Raw genomic sequence first — 19,260 nt, forward strand, 5'->3', positions numbered from 1 at the left:
AATCATAAATATGTAGTATGAACTGAAAGGGGATCTTGTTATATTCTATGTGTGAGAGGTGGAAGGGGGAGGGAACGACAAAATTTCGGAGCAACATCATCAGCCGATGGACAGGATTATGAATACCCTAACTCAGACTTTAGTTGGCCCGGTTTTATCGCCACCAGATACGCTCATTACATTCAACACTGAAATTCCAAATTTAATGGCTCCAAATAATTTTTTTTTGGTTCTTTGAATGAACAGGAGATTCAACAGTTTTTTCAATTTTTTTTAATACTGAATATATGAATTCGTGGAACGTTTAGTTACAGCAAAAAAAAAAAGATAAAAACGTAACTGGTCTTGAGCTAATCCCACAATCAAAATTAAAAATTAATGTTTCTTCGTATTTTCAATTTTTTTAATAATAAATATACGAATTCTTGGAATGTCTAGTTACATAAAAAAAAACTGGATAAAAACGTCATTGGTCCCAAGCAAATTCCACCCTCAGAATTAAAAAATTGATTTTCCTTCGTTTCAATTTTTTAAATAATAAATAGACGAATTCCTAGAATATTTAGTTTCACAAAAAAAAGAATAAAAATGTTACTAGTTCCAAGCAAATTCTATCATTACAATTCAAAAATTGATGTTCCTTTCGTATTTTAGTGGAGTACCGATAAAACCTTATCTATGCAATGAAAAACTTGATCCCACATCTTTCAAGATTACATCAACAATATTCCCGAGATTTCAATTTTCTCTTGAAAAATCATGGTGGTACATCACTACTGGCGAGAGAGAACAGTCAGCCCTCTGTTGAAGACATTCACGTGGAGGTAGTGAAGGTTTGTAAAATGAGAAAGAAACGGCCACGAGAGAGAAGAAAAAAGTTGTTGCAGGGGGGGAGGGAGGGGGGAATATGGGGAAGATCGGTGTGCAGAAGGCAATATAAAAGGCGCATAAAATCACGAAGACCAACAATATGCCCTGCTGTTTCGCCCAAGAGAGTAGATCGCACGCGCCTCAATTCACCCTCGTCTTATACACTATCCACTCGTATTTTTACTATTTTTTTTTTTCATTCTTTATGTTTGAAAGCGTCGTAGGATACTCAAGCCCGGGTCAATTTTATTCGATGCAACTTGTGTGTACGTACATTTGCCCCGGAGCCTCACAAGTTTTTTCATCACATTTTTCCCAACTTGTTTTCCTCCCTCTTCTATTTTTATTATTTTTCCATTTTATATCATCTGGAATAAAACCCATCGGGAATATACCACTGTGAGTTTGTACATTTTGGTGACAGGAAGTCATTTAAAATACAACTTCAATCCTGTAGAGACTGTACGCACGATTAAAAGTCTATTGCAAATACTGCATTGTGTTTTGGTATAAAAGAAAAATTTTATGGTGAAATAAATAGCAGTGGCTCATTAAGTGGCGCCTGGTGAGCGTCTAGACAGGCCAATAGCAGATTGCCAATTTGTTCAATGTTCATTTAATATTCCAGAAGCGTACTCCAAACACAATAGATAATTGAAGGAAACTGATGAAGACAATGCAAAGATCGTACCAAAGAATTTTCAACCTGCATTGAAATTTCAATGAATGGAGAAATGTCTGATATTAAAACCTTTCAACAAACATGAACTTAATGAAAATAATTTTTATAAAATACTAATAACAAAATTTTATGAGTTAAAATCGAAAGGTTAACGATAATTGAACAAATCCAAATGAATTGATAATAATTAAACTGTCAATGGTACGAAAATTTGTTTATAAAATCACTGCTCGTTATGAAGGAAAAGTGACGATGACATCTGACGAGAGAAGTGAATATGATCTTAATGAAAATAATTATTTCAAAAATTTTTAATTATTCTAAACCTCAAAAGACCCGGTAATATCTGCTATTTCAACTCCATAACGCACACTTTCTCAGATTATGCATTCTAAAAAGCTCGGGGGTAATGCTAGACGCGGCACCAAAATTCTCTTTGATCTTCTCTTCTACATTCCTTCATTTTTTTTCCCCCCGTCTCGCCTAAGTGAAAAAACCCTCACTCCTATCCGCGCTATCCGGCTAATCAGAATCCAAAACAGTTTGAAATCCCGGGGATTGAAAGCTCTCGGATAATATCTGAGGTCGGTCCCTCACTTCGCTCATTACAGGTCGAAAGGACCACTTCTATTAGTCAACTTGGTTTCGTCCAATTAAAACGGAAAAAATCGCAACTCGATTTATTTAAATAATTTTGTAACTCCAGAGACGATTTTATTGTAACATAATGTGGCTCATTCGGACAGAGCCTGGGATTGCGCAGTGTTTCAGGATTTTCCGAAACATTCAAAGTATTTTAGAATTTTGCAGATTCTTTTGGAACATTCTGCAGCGAAAAACTGACGAGTTTTTCAGACAATCCACTAACTTATCATGCGGTTCTGTGGCCTTTGAAAATTTTCAGTGGACTGTCAGAGAAAATAAAATGGGAGATGGTCTAAATATCCAGTCGGTAATACCCAATAAAAAATATCCAGTTCATAATATCCAATTTTAAATAATCCATTTACCAGAAAATCCAAAAGAAAATGTCCACGAATATCAAAAGAACAATTACAACATATCCAAAGACATTTATCCCCGTATTTTTATTAATATTTGATCTTCAACTGTATTAAACTGCTCTCAATCGATTCTCAACGTTAAAATCTTTCAAAAAAATCTGACTTAATTATTATTTGAAAAATAACTTCAAATAATAATAATTAATAATTACGTATAATTAAAAAATTAATACAGTATAATGTACTCATCACTGCATAATCAAACATTTATAATTATTTGTAAATCATTCTAATTATTATTTAGCTGATCCTAATATTTTTTCGGTTTCTGTATTGAACATTTTCACGAAATATCCAAAACCATTCATTTATTCAATTCTGATACCATCTAATCTTCTATTGTATTCAACCGCGATCGATCGATTTCTTTCTGTTTGTCAACATTCTCGATAATCCCCCTGTACTCTTCTTATCCGCTGATGTTTCCTCATCGTGATTCAATCGAAATTAAATTCTCATTTCTCTGATCTCAATTTCTTTATTATTTTTTGAACATTTTTACCTTTGATTTTCTGATATCGATATTTAATTGTGGATTTTGTTAATCAAAAATTTTAATTAGACACTGCTCTTGGGGGAGGGGCATCTATGATTGGATATTTAGTCCCAAAATCTCAATTTTAACGTACAGAATAGAACTGAAATCCTACCTTGCGAAGAATGCAGCAGCAGCACTGGCCTGCGCCGGCGTTCCAGGAACTCCATTGACACTGTATGCATACTTGGTCTCTTGAAATACCGTAGGTGGATATAGAGCCGGTGATTTCAAGTAGACAGGTCGATGATAGTAATTTTCACTGTACTTATCACTGTAACCACTTTTTTCACATTTAACCGACGATCTAGCGTGTGATTTATCATGACTCGAGTGTCCTTTATCGGAAGACGCGTATTGATGGGGTTTGTCAATGGCACCGTATGATTTAAAGCCCTTCAATTCACCATAGTACTTGATATTATCAACCTTGTAGCCCACGTGGCTGATAGCAGTGTCATGAAGACTCTTCGTTTTACCTGGCTCATGGGGTTTGTACATGGCGTCCTGCACGGATTTAATTTTCTCAGCCAATTTTCCAGTATCACACTTGATCTTGTCGAGCTTTTGTTTATCGGACTTGAGGTAAGATTCAACACCTTTGAATTTTGGATCAGGACAACCGATCATGACTTCTGGACCAAGGACTGCACTGTTTACACCGAGAATTACTCCACCACTTACGTAGGTACTGGAGCTACCGTTGAAATTACTTCTGGATTGTTGATGAGGTACTTTAATTGTTTGATCATCGTTGGTATCAATGTCGTTTTGTTTGTGATTGGAACGCTGGCGTGACGCTGACGTCCCTCTTGGCTCTCGCGCGGCTGGCGTGATACTGGTGAGATTAGTGGGCGCCTCGGCGCCGAGACCACTACCGCCCCTAGTCCCCACTTGTCGTCGTACCTTCTCCTCCTGATGGTGATAAACATGGGTTTAGGTTTTTTGAGAGATTGTACTGAGAAAATTTGGTGATAGAATTGGAATTGTTATTCATGCACTGGGAGAGCAAGACATTTTTTCTGGAGAACGTATTCACTTGGAGCTGGAAGACGAACTACATTTGGAGTAGAAAAATTCTCTGGAGAAGATATATCGGAAAACTTGAGGAGAATCTTCAGAAGATCTTTCGAAGACAATTTTTTGGGTTAACAATAGATCTGTGCGGGATTTCAGGTTCAGAAATAAAAATGTTATACTAAAAAATAATGATTTTTGTCGAAGAATTTGGAAAATTGGTTCTTGACAAGAAAATTAGGTCTCAAATCAATTGAAGTTATTTTAGTGGAGAAATATTTTTGAATTTAAACGAATGAATATTGAGGGCGTCAATTTAATTATATTTGGTATGAAAAATGACTTTCCTGTCAGAAAGTCAAGAAATTGACTGCGTGTGAAATTTCTTGGTGAAAGTTATTTTCTGATCGCAAAATACTTTACTCTTGAGTCTCTCCATATAAGTAAAAACGTACTTCTCAGAAAAATTAGTTTTGCGTAATATAGTTAGGAATATGGAGCATTACGAAGCGTTTTGGAGTGAAGTTTATGGGTAGAAGACTTATCCGGTAATTGGAAGTTCCAAAAAAGGATCACAACATTCAAATCCGATACAAATTGCCCTACTCTCGTTACAATTCCCAATCACTCGATTCAATTCAGCTTTTAATAAGCAGAACCATCAACAAGCCAGAATTTAATGTGCCTCTAATGCTTAAAAAAATTTCAAAAAATGTACTGGACAATTCCAGTGAATAATTTATACCGGTGATACAGCACGAAAAAAAATATTCAAAAACCATTTGGAACAGCAAGGAAAGAGGGAATTTATCCTGACAAATATTATAAAAAATTATTTTTATAATGTCTCACCTGACATTTTTTCATGTCCTCCTGACGTCTGGTCACCTCACAATACTTTGGAGGTGGTTCAGTCCTCGGTGCATCCTCTTGATACTTTGGTGGCCTGTCAAGTGGACGATATTTCGGTGGTTCATCGTTTCTCTGATGGCCCAGTAAGTGACACTCAACTGGCTCTGGCCGGTTCAACTGATTGCCCTGTCCATTAATCTTTAGCTCCTGTCTAACATGATTATGTTTGTCGTGAATGGAGACACACGATTTATCTCGCTTCTCAGCCTTATCCGACCCTCCCAATTTCGATTCCTTCTTATCCTGTGTCACATTGGCTGTATTATCATGATTCTTCTCATTGCTTGAACGATGACACTTCGTATGTCTACTCTCTGCTTTACCAGCCCCATCATCTTGGTAATACATCTGTTCACGGAACTCCTGCGATCTTGAACGTACATCGTACGCCAAATGATGTGGTTTTTCAGGTTGCGAATGACTTCTGGAATAATTTTGTTCAATTTTTTCATTTCTATCGCTGGACTGACGGGAGAATATTCTACTAGCGAAACTCGACTTGATTGGATTTCGCTGGTGCTCAAGGTACTGACGAGATTTATATTTTTCCTCAAACTGGAGATAATTATAGGTGCTGAAGCCCATTTGATTGAAACTACGAGTCAGATTTGATGAGTCATAATCCGTGGATGTGACAGCTTCCATATTAATCTGAAAAAATATTAAGAAGAAAACAGGAAATTATAACTCTGCATTTAACATTCTGGGGGAGAAATTTGTTGCTACCGGTTTTTAAAAACATTTTGTTTATTTTATAACGCAGATGATCGACGTTTTTCGAACGATATTAGTGAAATTCCATATAGGGAAGGTTCGATGGAACCTCAGGACAAACAATACATCTTGTCCCTTAATTATGTTACCTAAAATATCAAAATTCCATATCCCCACTATTTCAGAATTTTATTGTAAATTTAAAGAGATGTGAGAGAAAATAATACTTATAACTGAATTTTAATAAACATATGTGTCATGCAATGCCATACAATTGTTACATAATTTTACAGACCGCGAATATAAAACTTTTTTCGTGAATGTAAATTTAAATTACATTTGCACTGGAAATTCATGTCACTCGGAGATTAATTTCGTGCAACTGTTCACAACAAAAATGTACCTCAATTTTCAAGTACTCTGTTATCAAAAAAAAAACTCCCCCATATGCTATAGAAATTCAGTTGGATTTTTTATGATACCCCTATTCTAGAAAAATCAAGAGAAATTTTTCGAAAAAATATTCATTTGCCAACTCCGGCTGCTCCATATTACCCTCTTTTATTTATTAAATATTGATAAGAAATGGGTGTGTCTGTGTGAAAAATTAATAATTTACACGTGTAAGATAAGAAGTGCAATGGGTTTGAAGCGAAGAACCCGTGGAATAAGACGATACGACGAAAATGCCATAAAGGTGAGGAGGCGAATGGAGCCTTCTGGGCTCACGATAACCTCCTCATCGTTTTACTTCATATCCCTTCCCCTCCCCCTCCACCCCCCCCCTCCACCCCCTGTATCGCCCCTTAACACTGTACAACGTCAAAACTGCGTTAGGAACCGGTTCACACCTCACGTGAACCTCGGGGGCTCCACCGATTTATGATACCCAAATGGCTTTCACGATCCACCATTCGGTACCAACAGTCTCTCGTTTATTTTTTTTCGATCATCACGACTCGCACAATTTTCTCACTCTCTGATGCAAGCCAAAAGTACCCAATTTCACTGGGGAAATCGCCGTGTACACTCACGATGCACCAGTGAATCCACGTTATTTCGGGGTAATTTATATCTACGATACTTGGGAATATACTTCAATTTATTTTTTCATGAAAATTCATTCATATGCAAATCTAAATATATGGTAATTCAGTGACAAACTACGGTATAATCCGTCTTTGAGTAAGTTTTGGGTGGATGGAGGGGTGGAAGTTGCTGGGGGTGTTGATTGTCTAGGTGTGACAAGAGTAATGCAATGGGAATGAGATGGGTAATCATGAACTGAAAATGTTAGGATGATTGTCGAATGTGGGGATGAAATTGTTGATGAGATAGACTCAATGAATAATCATTTTTGAATTTTTCTTGAAACGTTTCTTTCTGATAAATAAATAAATATCGAAAAGTCAATTTTAATCTTGGATCACAACGAAAGTGTCCATTTTTCCATAAGACACTGTGTTAAGTCCTAATTTTTCAACTTTTTTTAAAGAGAAAGGATAAATAAATTCATTAAAAAAAATTACTGTTCCACAAGTGACTGATATCTAAAAATTAGTGTTGTTTCGATCTCTGAATTTACTAAAAATCTAGAGTTACTTTAATCTCAATAGAAAATATTTCCAAATCTTTCGATTTCTTATCACATAATAAAACTTGCAAATAATTTCACTAACTCTCATCTCCTCTAAATTCAATCAAACTCCATCAAACGATAAATACACTGACTTATTCAGTCATCCAATTCAAATGTCCTCCCCCAAAATTTTTAAACATTTTTGTCAAGAGCAGAAGCACTCTGAATTGACAACTGCCTGAAGGAAGTAAGTCCCGAAAAGAACCTTGGGGGTTAAAGGGAAAGAATACAGTTGAACCGGTGGAGTTTAGACGAGACACATGGGACGAAAAAGGCGACAAGACGAAAAAGCAGTGGCTGTTGGCCTGAAGGACCTTTTAAAACCCTTTGTTATCCTTGGCAGGCTCCCGATGGACACTCTTATCTTCTAGACCGTATGTTTGGCTTGTGTATAGCGTCAAGTTTTCCCTCCAACGTTGAATTCCGTCTGTGTGGATAAATTCTACATGACGAGATGGACATTTTCCTCTTTCTTTACTGCACTGAAATACTATAAAAATTGGTGAAACACACCGAATGAAATAACAAGCTTGTTTGAAGAAATAAAAAAAAAAAGTCACACAAACAAGACCAAAGGGAAAGAAAAATAGTGAAAAAAAAGTAGGAGTAATGGCCGCTGCGTAGGGCTGCTCCTGGGTAAGACGACAATCCTCGGAACAAATACAATTGCGGATTTGCATTTTTTTCCGTCATTAATGACGTGGCTCGACAAATTTACATGTGTACAGTTGATCGGAGGATTTATAGACATTTTTTTAACTGCTCAGAGAAAAAAAAATTGTCGAAGAACAATCAGAGGTAGACTAAAGCTCCTGGTAAATCTCCTGTCACAATGGTCTTTAACATTTATTCACCACGAATTGACATCAATTAGTGTCAAGTATCTTTGTTGGTTGTACTGAGCATTCGGTACAATCTCGTTACTACAATATACATCATCCTCCATCAAAGGAGCATTGCATCTTGAGCTCTCGTCTTTGACTTGCCATCATTAACAGAAGATACGTACTTTGGCTCGTAGCATGCAAATAGATTAATGCTGAATTGCAAGGAATTAACTCGGTAAATTCAATGAAACGAGGTGATTAGGGAGAGGGAATTTCCTGGGGAATTGTTAGTTTTTTTCTTTTGGATTTTTTTTTTTATCTCTGTGAGAGGGAAGTTGGCTATGCATTACAGGGATATTGTCACCTCTGGGGTTTGAAAAGAGGAAAAAAAGCTCCTCGAGAATCTCCTCAGTCGGATGGACAGGACAGGAGCAAACAATCTAACAAGGAAAAGTCCCTGAGTGGCGATGAAAGCGTCAAAGTTCCTCAATCCTCGTTAAGAGATTCTTTCCGGATAAAAAGTTGAAAAAAAAAAAAAATAAGGTACGAGCAAAGTCTATGTACATCTGACAAAACCCCAGACGTGTAACTACACGAGAAATAGCCTTCGTTAGGAGAGATCTACGAGACACCTGGTGCGCGATTACACTCGCACCCCAGCACACGTGACATTCATTCTCAAGAGGGGGTTGAAAATTGTTGACGGGTGATATATCGGTGACATTCATTCATTCCCTCCTACCCTATTTGACAATTTTTAAATTAAAATATAACATGAAATGTTGGGATTATGGGGTAAAACAGGGGATAATTTTGATTTATTTGTGATGAAGGGTGAAAGAAAGGGATGTGACAATTTTCGATGTCTCGTGAAATGAAAAAGCTTCACCACCGATCATCGGGAAGAACAAAGTTTTTATCCTTATTCGGGTGTAAGTGGACTCTCAGGGTGAGACAACTGGGGAAAATCGTGGAAAAGTGAGGCGAGGAAAGTGGTGGAATGGGAAGTTATCCACCGATAGAAGTGGTTATCTCTGAACTTTTTTTATTCTCTTCAGTGCAACTTTTCTAAAACATTATGGAAGATATATTTTTTTAGAAGGTAATAGCTGGGCAAGTGGTGCATGACCGGTCACGTACTGAGGACTGAAATTTTTCATTTCTTTTGTTCTTTTCGTACGATGTGGGAAATAAAAGGTGGAAAATTTCCGAACGATTTAGGGATATCCCAGCTGATAGACTAGTTAGATGGGAATTAAAAAATTTGAATTATTTTATTTGGCAAAAATATTCACAACACTCTGACATCGATTAAAATTTTTTTTTCCGACTTCTGAGACTTTTCATGGATTTAAACAATTTTTAAATCGCTTTTCAAAAAAATTCAAAAATTAGGGAATTAATTAAATATTAACTAATGGCAATGGATGGGCCTCACCAATCCCTACATTTGTGACCTGGAAAATTCACGTGACGGTATCGCAATTTTTCCCTAAAAATTTCGACAAAAAATAGAAAACGCTCCGAAAAAATTCCGTAATATTTCCGGAAAATCGTCCTCCGCGGGAATTTTTATCGAATATAATAAATCCTCTATTCGAAATCTTAAAGTAATGCATATAATGCATGATGGGTAATTACTGAAAAGTAAAATTTTCCATTCTCCCAAACGGAATAAATTTTTAGGTAAAAAATTAGACCTTCAGAAGGCAAAACGCGGGACGAAGGTTATTTTTCTCGTAAAAATTATCCTCCCAAGTCAAATGTTTCCAGCAAAACTCGATCTAAAATTCAGTTAACTATCATTTACTCCCAAAATTTTGCTACGCGTATTTTTCTCCCACCCTGATTACACATTGCAAGTGAAAAATGATCGGTTCCCGCCTCGTTCTCCCCGTCATTCGTCAAAGATTGCGACTGACTTGTAAAACAAAGAAGTGCAATACCGTCGAATCCACAAAATTGTCCTTCACTCCTCCACTCCAATACGATATCAGTCCATGCAATCCTGCGGGAGTTTCGCGGTGAGACTACATGAGAAAAAAAAAAATAATAATAAAAGAAATCCGAGATGACGAATATGGGGTACGCAGAGACCAAGTGTTGATGGGTTGCGCGTGCGCTGGCTCTTTAATCTTGACGGATCAAAACGACCAAAAGCATAAGGGGGAGAAATGAGAGAGAAGCCGAGAGAAAGAGCGAGAGAGAGGGAGAGACTTCACTTCTCTAGGCTCGAGGACACGATTGCTTCATGTATTCGAGTGGAACCTTAACAGCATTTCAAAGGCGTCAACGCCGCAATGAAAATTGCATTGTAATTAAAATTTTTCTTTTCAAGTATTATACCGTCGCGAGTGGTGAGACTTCAGTCGCAATGAGAGGAATGAGAGAAGATTGATGCATCCAATATTAATTCCGACGAGTTGGTAATGACTTTCGACGAAATGACATTTTTGTTTATATTTTTATATCACGAGAGAAGACGGGAAATCCAGTGTGACACTGGGTGGTTAAATTCAGGAGAATGAATAGGGATATTTTGTGTCGTTGAATCGAAGAAAAGATGATATATCAGCCTGGAATATATTAAAACTCGTAGAAGAAACTATTAACTCAAGGAACGAATCCATTATCCATCCGGTATATTCTCATAAATCAGACGCTGTTACTGCAAGACCCCACCGTAACTTTAATTGTATTTTAACGAGTAAAAGCCGTTTTTTAAGGCTCAACATTTTCTTTCAATACTTCTATCCTTCATGAAAATATCCTTCATTTTTCATCGTCCTTCGCCCCGACTCGCTGGAATCCTCACGCTAATTAGATTTCTGACGAGTGAAGACGGAGAAGTTATTGCTAAGTCGATTTCTTTATTTAGATTCAACTGAATCTCTGCTTCACTCACATAATGAAAATTATATTATTATTATTTACCTAAAAAAGTAGACGTGGGTTCGACTCCCATCTGGATATTTCCAAAAATCGATTCCTTTGAAAATTAATTAAAAATCCCAGACGAGGGCCTCGATATTTATCAATAAAACGATTTATTAATTCCAAACGAAACTCTTTGATCATTAAATAATAGTCGATTTAATTATGAACACATAAATATGTTTTAATAGTTAACGAACGAGCGTTGGAATTAAATTTCATTCGTTTGTAATAAATAATCCGTTTTATGAGTCCGATATTCATAAAAAATTGTTCAATAGTCACTCGTGACACGTCTCATTTTATAAAATAACAAAATGAGAAATCGATTATAATCGATTAACCCTCATTAATGAATGAAAAACAATTCAGTCGCCCCATTGCTATCTGTTTATCCCACAATGACACTGCCAGTTTCACCGGACTTTTTACATATTTCTACTCCGTTGGGGATGCAACCCCCTCGTATCGTTGTGGAGGTCAGTGCCAAACCAACTACGAAATTACGTTACGCTGAAAAGGCGGGTACGACCTTTACGGAATATCTTTCCCCTCTAATGTCCCTGAATGTGATGTGCTCGAGGGTGGAAAGGGTGGGTGGGTGAGGGGGTGAAGAGGATTATGTCTGAAGAAAGTAAGAAGCATTGTGAGGAAAGGAAAAATTTCTCGAGGTCTGGGAGTATTTTTTTTTTTCTTTTTATTTCTCCTCAAACTAACAAATAAAACATGGAAAGTGGGCACTTCTCATTATTTCTTTTAACGACTGCAACACACTCCAATACGCCTCGTCACTCTCATCCGGAATTTCCTCAGCCATGAATTTACGCGTTACAATGTATCCAGTTTTATATTTTCCTTCGCTATTCAGTTCTTTAATTTTTGCAGCTTTTTTTTTTTCTTAAATGAGTGCAAGAAATCTCGACGACTTCTTTATATGAGTCAGGAGGATGCGATGGCTTTTCATTCCCTTCTGACATGTTTGCCCGGCAGGGGATGGTGGTAGGAGGGAGGGGGGGGGGATTTTTTTTTCCTCGGGGTTGGAGTGGAAGAGGAGGAGAGGGTATGTGAGAAAAATGAGGGAACCACCTGCTGTGTTTCACTGGGCATTATACTGGGGTAACATGCGTGAGCCACTGTGCGCGACACTGCTAAATGTGGAAGGTTGCACTACTATTTTGGTGATAATGAGAGAGAACTAGGAGGTATAAATTATAACAGGATACTTAAGGATGTACGGAGGTCGTTATTTTAATCAATTTTTTTTTATTTAAATTTACGTATGTTACTGGGAAATTTTTATGAAATGAACAGCGAAGTAATAGAATAAGACATGAGTCATTTGTGAGCTGAGATTTTCAGTCATATCTCCGAATCTAAGAGAGATAGCGAAGTTTTTGTAATGACATGAGTTGTAGTACTGACTTCGCTCGACAAAAAAGGTCATTATAAAAATTTTGGTATCTTGCGTAGATTTCGAGATATTCATCAAAAACTCAATGGTCTAAAGTGAGTTATTTCATTTTGCAGTTATTGGGAGTTCAAAATTAATAAAAATCACTGGAAACGGGGAATTTTTGTGTTTTTATTCAATTTTCAATATCAAAACGTTCTGAAATATCCGTGAAATTAAGACCCAACAGAAATGTACAGAAGATCCTCCCAGAAAATTTAAATAAAAATTGTTAGAACGATAATAAATAAAACACCAAAGAAATCTAGAATTTATAACCCCCATTATTTCTTATCAATTTCCCCGTTCAACTCCACAGACCCCTCGATGTCCCTTTCCCAATGAGACATAACAATTCGCATCACCAGAATGGCTTTAACCCCCGAAAAATAAATGACAAACATCCCCAAAAAAATGTAGACATCAGCTAGAAGAATGAAATGGTGTCTTGGATTCAAACGTTTGGCAGTTAGTCTCAGCTCCCTCTAACGGAAATGAGCCAAATACCGTCTAATGGACCGAGTGACAAACGCCGCAACAATTCTCAACGACCCCACGGCCCAAAACGAACCCTCCACCACCAATAACTCGGTAAAACCCTGGAATGTTTCTCCCCCTAGGACGCTGTCCTCACTTCCGTGACTGTGATTTAATTCCAAGGACTCATCTACTCGATTGGGGAAGCACTAACTTTTCAATCAGTCCATCACCCCGATGCTTATAATACTCAATATACAATATACTGAAGTGTTTAGGGGGAGGAAAGGACCTGACAGTCTATAGGAATTCTCTCAGTCTCCCGAGTCGAAGTGATTAAATATCTTGGGAGGGAGAAAAAAAAAATTCACCAGTCTGGGGATTTATTTGCACCCCCTCCCCCCGTCCCACCGTGTTGGCGGTAATGAAGAGTGACGAGAATTGATGATGGGAATTTTGAAACAACGTTTTCTCAGTCAGAATATTCAATTTCAGTCGATCGATCTTTGTAACTTGATGCAATGGGGTTGAACGAGGTGAAAATTATTCATACACCATGACTGGGGCTCGACAGTTAGCACTGAGGGGTTGCTTCAACCCAACTTCTCACTATTTCATCGATTATCAATAATACAGTGTGGTTTATGGAATTTTAAAGCCGTCTGTTAGATGCAATTAAAGAAATGTTTTGAATTATGAATTTAAATTATCTGATAACGACTGATATTGTCTTTTGTTAATAACATCAAATAGTCGTCAGAAAAAATTTTGGAAAATATTCTCGATATATTTTTCGCGATGCACCACCCTAAAATTACTAGACAAACCTCGCAGATGTTGCAAAATCCGCGAGAACTCGTCGCTTCAATCTTTCAACATCAAATGGCTTTTTGATCTCACTTTGATGAAAACTGTTGGAATATATCCGATGAGACAATGAAATTCAGATGTCCTGGGTGATTAATTGAGGGTGACGAGACTCAATTGATAACCCCCCACTCCAATGGAGAAGAAATGCGACACTGAATCGAAATAAAAAGGATAATAAAAGGCGAAAGGGCATTACAGAGTTGAGGGAAGTTGGGTTACGCTCAAAGTTTTCTCAACAGGACAATCAATCAGCCTTTTGTCGGCAATGTCGGTGGTATTTTCTTTCCCTCCACGGGTGAGATTGTATTCAACATCGGTAGTAATGATCACGCGTGACAAAGAATAGTATATTACGACACAAGGCCAGAAAGTTGGATTTCCTGGCGTGCGTGATAGAGGGCCGAGGCGAAGCCGAGGCCCGCATAGCACGTACGCCAGTGAATCCGACTTCCTGGCCGTGTGTCGTATACTATTTTTCTTGCTCCCCACCCGAAAGTGCGGTAGACCATAAATATCTTAATATTTAATAAGTGGTAACACAATCAATGGGAGCCCGCCCGACTTTTGCAAAACCGAGGCGAAGCCGAGGTTTTGCTGGTCGGGGCGGGCGAAAAGTGAGAATTGCATTCAAAAAATTTCCTATAATTGCTGCAGAAAAAGTGAAATCCAGAAAATGACTATTTATAAATATATATGATTTTTTCATTTATTTTGCTAATTATTCTCCTTATCACAATCACATCGAGAAATACTAAAAAAATATTAGTAAAATTGTCAGGCAATTTTACTAATATTTTTTTTTCTCATTTTTCTTTATGATATGTCTTTGTTACAATCTTATACGTCGTTCAGGGACTGAAAATTCTCTTGCAGATATTGGTTAAATTAATGCGCGTACATAATTTCAATTCCATTTTACATTCTTCAAACAATGGGAATATCATGTACTTCATGAGGTGCATCATGTACTTAACCAAATGTTCTCGTTTAGAACTTAAATTCATTGGAATTCAAGTAGAGTCGAACGAAACAATGACGTTAATCCATCAAATAATTACTGAATTAATATCAAATATTTTCAGGTTCGTGATGCATGTTAGTAAAACTAAATCATAAAATTAATTCTCAGAAAACTGAGGCTATATTCTAACAGAGAACCTGTCACATTTGTGTACAGTCCTCGCAACAGTCCTCGGGAAGACCGCACTTTCGGGTCGGGGAGCCAGAAAAAACATATGGGTAACGCGGGCCACAAAAGGCCTTGTTCCCGGAGCGAAATCGCGCCGGGAAGACCGCACTTTCGGGTCGGGGAGCCAGAAAATAAAATTATATCATTTTTACGGTATTACTTTCCCAAAAAATTCACGTCGTATTTCATTGCACCGAACAACGACAGACGCCCAACGGTAATTTAAAATTTTCACTGGTGTTTAACCAACTTGTACGTTTGAAAATTATCATCATCTGACATTAGATTCAGACATCAACTGTTTGAAACGACTGAATAAAAACTCAATTTTATCGGGGCATAAAAAATCGAAGGAAAAAAAAAGTGAAAATGTCACACGAAAGACGACGCAGTCTTTCATTTTATGCGACACAAAGTAGCACTTTAGCAAATGATCCGAATCTGAGGAAGTGAGGGGGTGAACTGGCTGTCACTGATGATTCTCGTGTGAAAGTAGGGTCTCAAATGTTACGATCCAACGGCATTTTAAAACTTAAAACTCCGAGGGCCACTCCACCCTCCAGGTCTTTTCCTCTTTCTCTCATTTTTTTTTATTTTTTATTCAACTCCAAAGGGTCGAAATTACTGTCGTGATTTCCAGTAAGAAGAAAAGTACTTCTTTCAAACTTCTGACTATGATTTACTTTCATGTTTTAATGGAAATAATAAATATGGGACACGTTGAATTCAAAGAGATATTTCTCGCAATATCAATATCTCACTTGAGTAAAGAACTCGTGAGTCTTGTAAATTACTGAAACCCCTCGAAAGTAGAATATATTTGGGGGATGAAACGTGTTTTTAATGGAATTTTTTAAATCCAAGTATTTTATTATCCAGTAGACATTAAGACAAAGTCATTGTGGTGTTTTAATTATCCCACACTTCCAGTATCACGACAATACCCCCTCTATACATCCCCAGTATTTGCCTGTGTCTGTAACGGTGGAGATCTGTGAATTTCAAATTAAATATTGTATTCATAACCTCTAGGAGGTGAAGGAAAAAAAAATATCGTGAGAGGTCGTCAGGCGTTTTTAATTCAACCTTGTCCCCTTTATTCTTCACTTCCTTCTCCTCCTCATCTTTAATATCCTTATCTTGTATTTCGGCTCGACGAACACTAACCCTCGCTCGACTTAACGCAACTTATTATTTTTTTTTTCTCACTGGATAATGGCGATATTTTGTAACCACAAAAACCACGACGGTATATCGTAAATTGGCGGAAGAATTGCACATTTTCACCGGGATTCTTGCGTTTTCTATACTTCATCATTTTTATTTTTCAAGAAAACAGCTGGAGCTGATATAACTCACAACGATATTACCTTCTCAGGATATGAATTTAATTTCAAATTTTCTTTTCTTTTAAAAACTCGACAAAAGAGAAAATATAATTGAATCAACTTTATTTTATATTTAATTCAAGCACATTTTTTAGTTAACTTTTTAGTTGATTCTCTACTGTGTTCAATTGTCGATGACAACATTAAAAAAAAATTATTTTCTCACGACAGTAAAACTGAATAAAAAATCATTAACGCAAGAAAAATAATATTTTCTAATTATGAAACCGCTGATTAATTCGCAAAAAAGAGCGGTACATCATTTATAAAATATATCTCACCCCCATTTCGTAAAAACCATAAACTTCTCTGCTATCAAGCCTTCACTTTAATCCACTCTCTCAAAAAGACAATTTTCCCAAGAAAACCCCCGCCAAAAGCCGATTCAGCACAACTCCAACGTCTAGAGGGTTGACAGGATGAAACACAGTTGAAGCCGAGAAAAATCTAAACTTCACCCCCCCCCCCTCCCCCCACCAAACATTATACCGTTGGTCATATTGTGGTAACCCCTCACCGCCCATCCCCCTGGATGACGGCTCGGTGAATGTGTAGTATAAATCACAGAAAATTTCTTTGTCAGCGTATCTACCTCATACCCCATCCCATAAAAGTGGAAGAATAAAAAAAAAATATATATTCAGCATGACACTGGCTGTAGGTTATGAATAATTGACTAAAAACAAAAAGCTGTATATCCCCAAACAATGAGCAATAATTAACTTACGATAATCACAATTTCACTCGGTTCTTTGAACAATGCAATATCAGAATAGCCCATTGTTCCATTCTCACCCGCCTCAGACTTAATTATTTAGCTACTTTTGTACTTCACTAATGAAGGAAATAAAAGAACGTTTATTAAAACTTAAGACTACTGTCTCATTTACCCTGGATGATGACTTTTAACTGTTAAATAATCGTTAAAGTTATTCAGTAAAAAAATAACTGCTCATTTGAAAACTAATTGAAACTTGGCTCATTCCAGGGAAGACATTAAACGTAATTATTATTTTGGGTAGAAAAATTTCATTCGACTTACCATTGATATCAATCGAGGATTTATCCAGGCCTGTTGCATGTTATCATCGAGATATCGTTTCGCTATTTTATCGATGCTCCCTTGATGCTCGATCTTTGGTGCTGGCATTACTGGAACATTCTCCATGTTCGTATTGCTTCTGAAACAAATCAAAATTCCCGATTAAATTGTCATTCATCGTAACCCTTTTTCATACACTACAACATTCGGTGGAAATTACTGTACCATTTGGTGATCACACATCCTTCGCGTGTGTAAAATATCACTTTACACACAGTGTGTCAAAAAATTATCTAACATTCCATTAATTTCACGACAGTTCCGTAAAATACGAAAAAAATACAGAATTTTTCTCTCTGCGAACGGTAATTTTCCCTGAATGACTAAAATCAAAAATTATCAAACAGTACCATAATTTCCACCTCATTTAATTCCATTCCATTTTACCCCACCCTCCTCTGTACTTTCTAACACAACAAAATAAATAAATAAAAATCCCTTCTCCACTTTTCAATGTTCACAGTCACTTTGAGCTTTGGCATTTGATTTTAAAAACTATTCAACTGCTTACTATTTACCTACCCCCCCCCCGCACCCCCCTCATCAAAATCTTTGTGAGGACCAGCATAAACCATTATTGCTAATTCCAGCAAATGGAACCGTATCCACCTAGCAGTGGTTTATTAGTCGTATTGCATTTAACTCAATATCATGATATCCTCCTGCGGGACCATTATCATCCAGAAGCCACAAAATTAACGATCCCCCATCTCCATCCCCCCCCACCTCCTTCCTCACCCCGCCAGCCTCTTAGAATGCGTCAAACTGATTCTATTGTAGAGCCACATCGTGCTAGACACCACAATGGAAACCAATACTCTGCCACCATGGATTCTCGTAACAAACTATCGTTACGATTCGCTGGTACGTTACTATCCAACTGAGAATTCCCAGGGGCAATTGGCAAAAGATAACACTCCGTATTTCCACCATATTTCAAAGATAATTCGCTGGATATGATGATTGTATTCACAATAAATATTTTTATAGAAAATTTTGTGGCTCGTAACATATATGCAAGAAAATATTATTTATTATTTTTTGATTGTTAACGAGATTTTTTTAATTTTAATTAGAAAATGACGCGGGGTAAATATTCTTCTGACAAAAATTCAAAGTGGATTTTTCAATGGAAATTTGCGGCATTTGTTTGTTCAAAACCAATATAATTGAGAAAATTATATTTTCTCTTCAGATCATTTTAAAACGGAATAAAAATTGTTTTTTCAGTAAAAATTTGAGATAGAAAATAATTAAATGAATATATTATACTGATTATTGTATAATATTATGGTATAGTATAATATATGATGATATATCATATTATATTCCATTATCTCGCCCAGAGGCCTTTAGTCAAGAAAAAAATTTTTTCTTCTCAATATCCTGAATAATTTTAAAAATCCACTTGACTTTACGACCATTGCCTTCGCCTTTTTTTTAACTTAAAAAAATACAACAACGCCCCAGAATCCATGCCAGCAACAGCTCCAACGTATATTTCATCGTAAAAATGAGGAGAGTAGTGTGAACAACGCTTTACTACCTCCTTCACGATTTATTCCATTTTGCTGGAATGAAACGTGAAAT

General features: G+C 36.8%; 1 protein-coding gene across 3 annotated transcripts in view; it reads right to left on the reverse strand.

Annotated features, from left to right (window-relative positions):
• LOC135169388 (kinesin-like protein CG14535) overlaps positions 1-19,260 on the reverse strand; it is a 190,245-nt gene that overhangs the window by 129,480 nt on the left and 41,505 nt on the right. For 2 of the 3 annotated variants that reach the window (XR_010300201.1, XM_064134345.1), the window contains exons 3-5: positions 17,611-17,749; positions 5,021-5,731; positions 3,267-4,066 (exon numbers count right to left, since the gene is read on the reverse strand). Coding sequence is in view for 2 of the 3 variants with exons in the window: in XM_064134345.1 (XP_063990415.1) it covers positions 3,267-4,066; positions 5,021-5,731; positions 17,611-17,749 (1,650 nt within the window). In the remaining variant the exon portion in view is untranslated. The remainder of the gene's footprint in view (positions 1-3,266; positions 4,067-5,020; positions 5,732-17,610; positions 17,750-19,260) is intronic. The other variant, XM_064134346.1, reaches the window with a different exon arrangement.

This window comes from Diachasmimorpha longicaudata, chromosome 14 (assembly GCF_034640455.1).
Source record: "Diachasmimorpha longicaudata isolate KC_UGA_2023 chromosome 14, iyDiaLong2, whole genome shotgun sequence".
Lineage (NCBI taxonomy): Eukaryota > Metazoa > Arthropoda > Insecta > Hymenoptera > Braconidae > Diachasmimorpha > Diachasmimorpha longicaudata.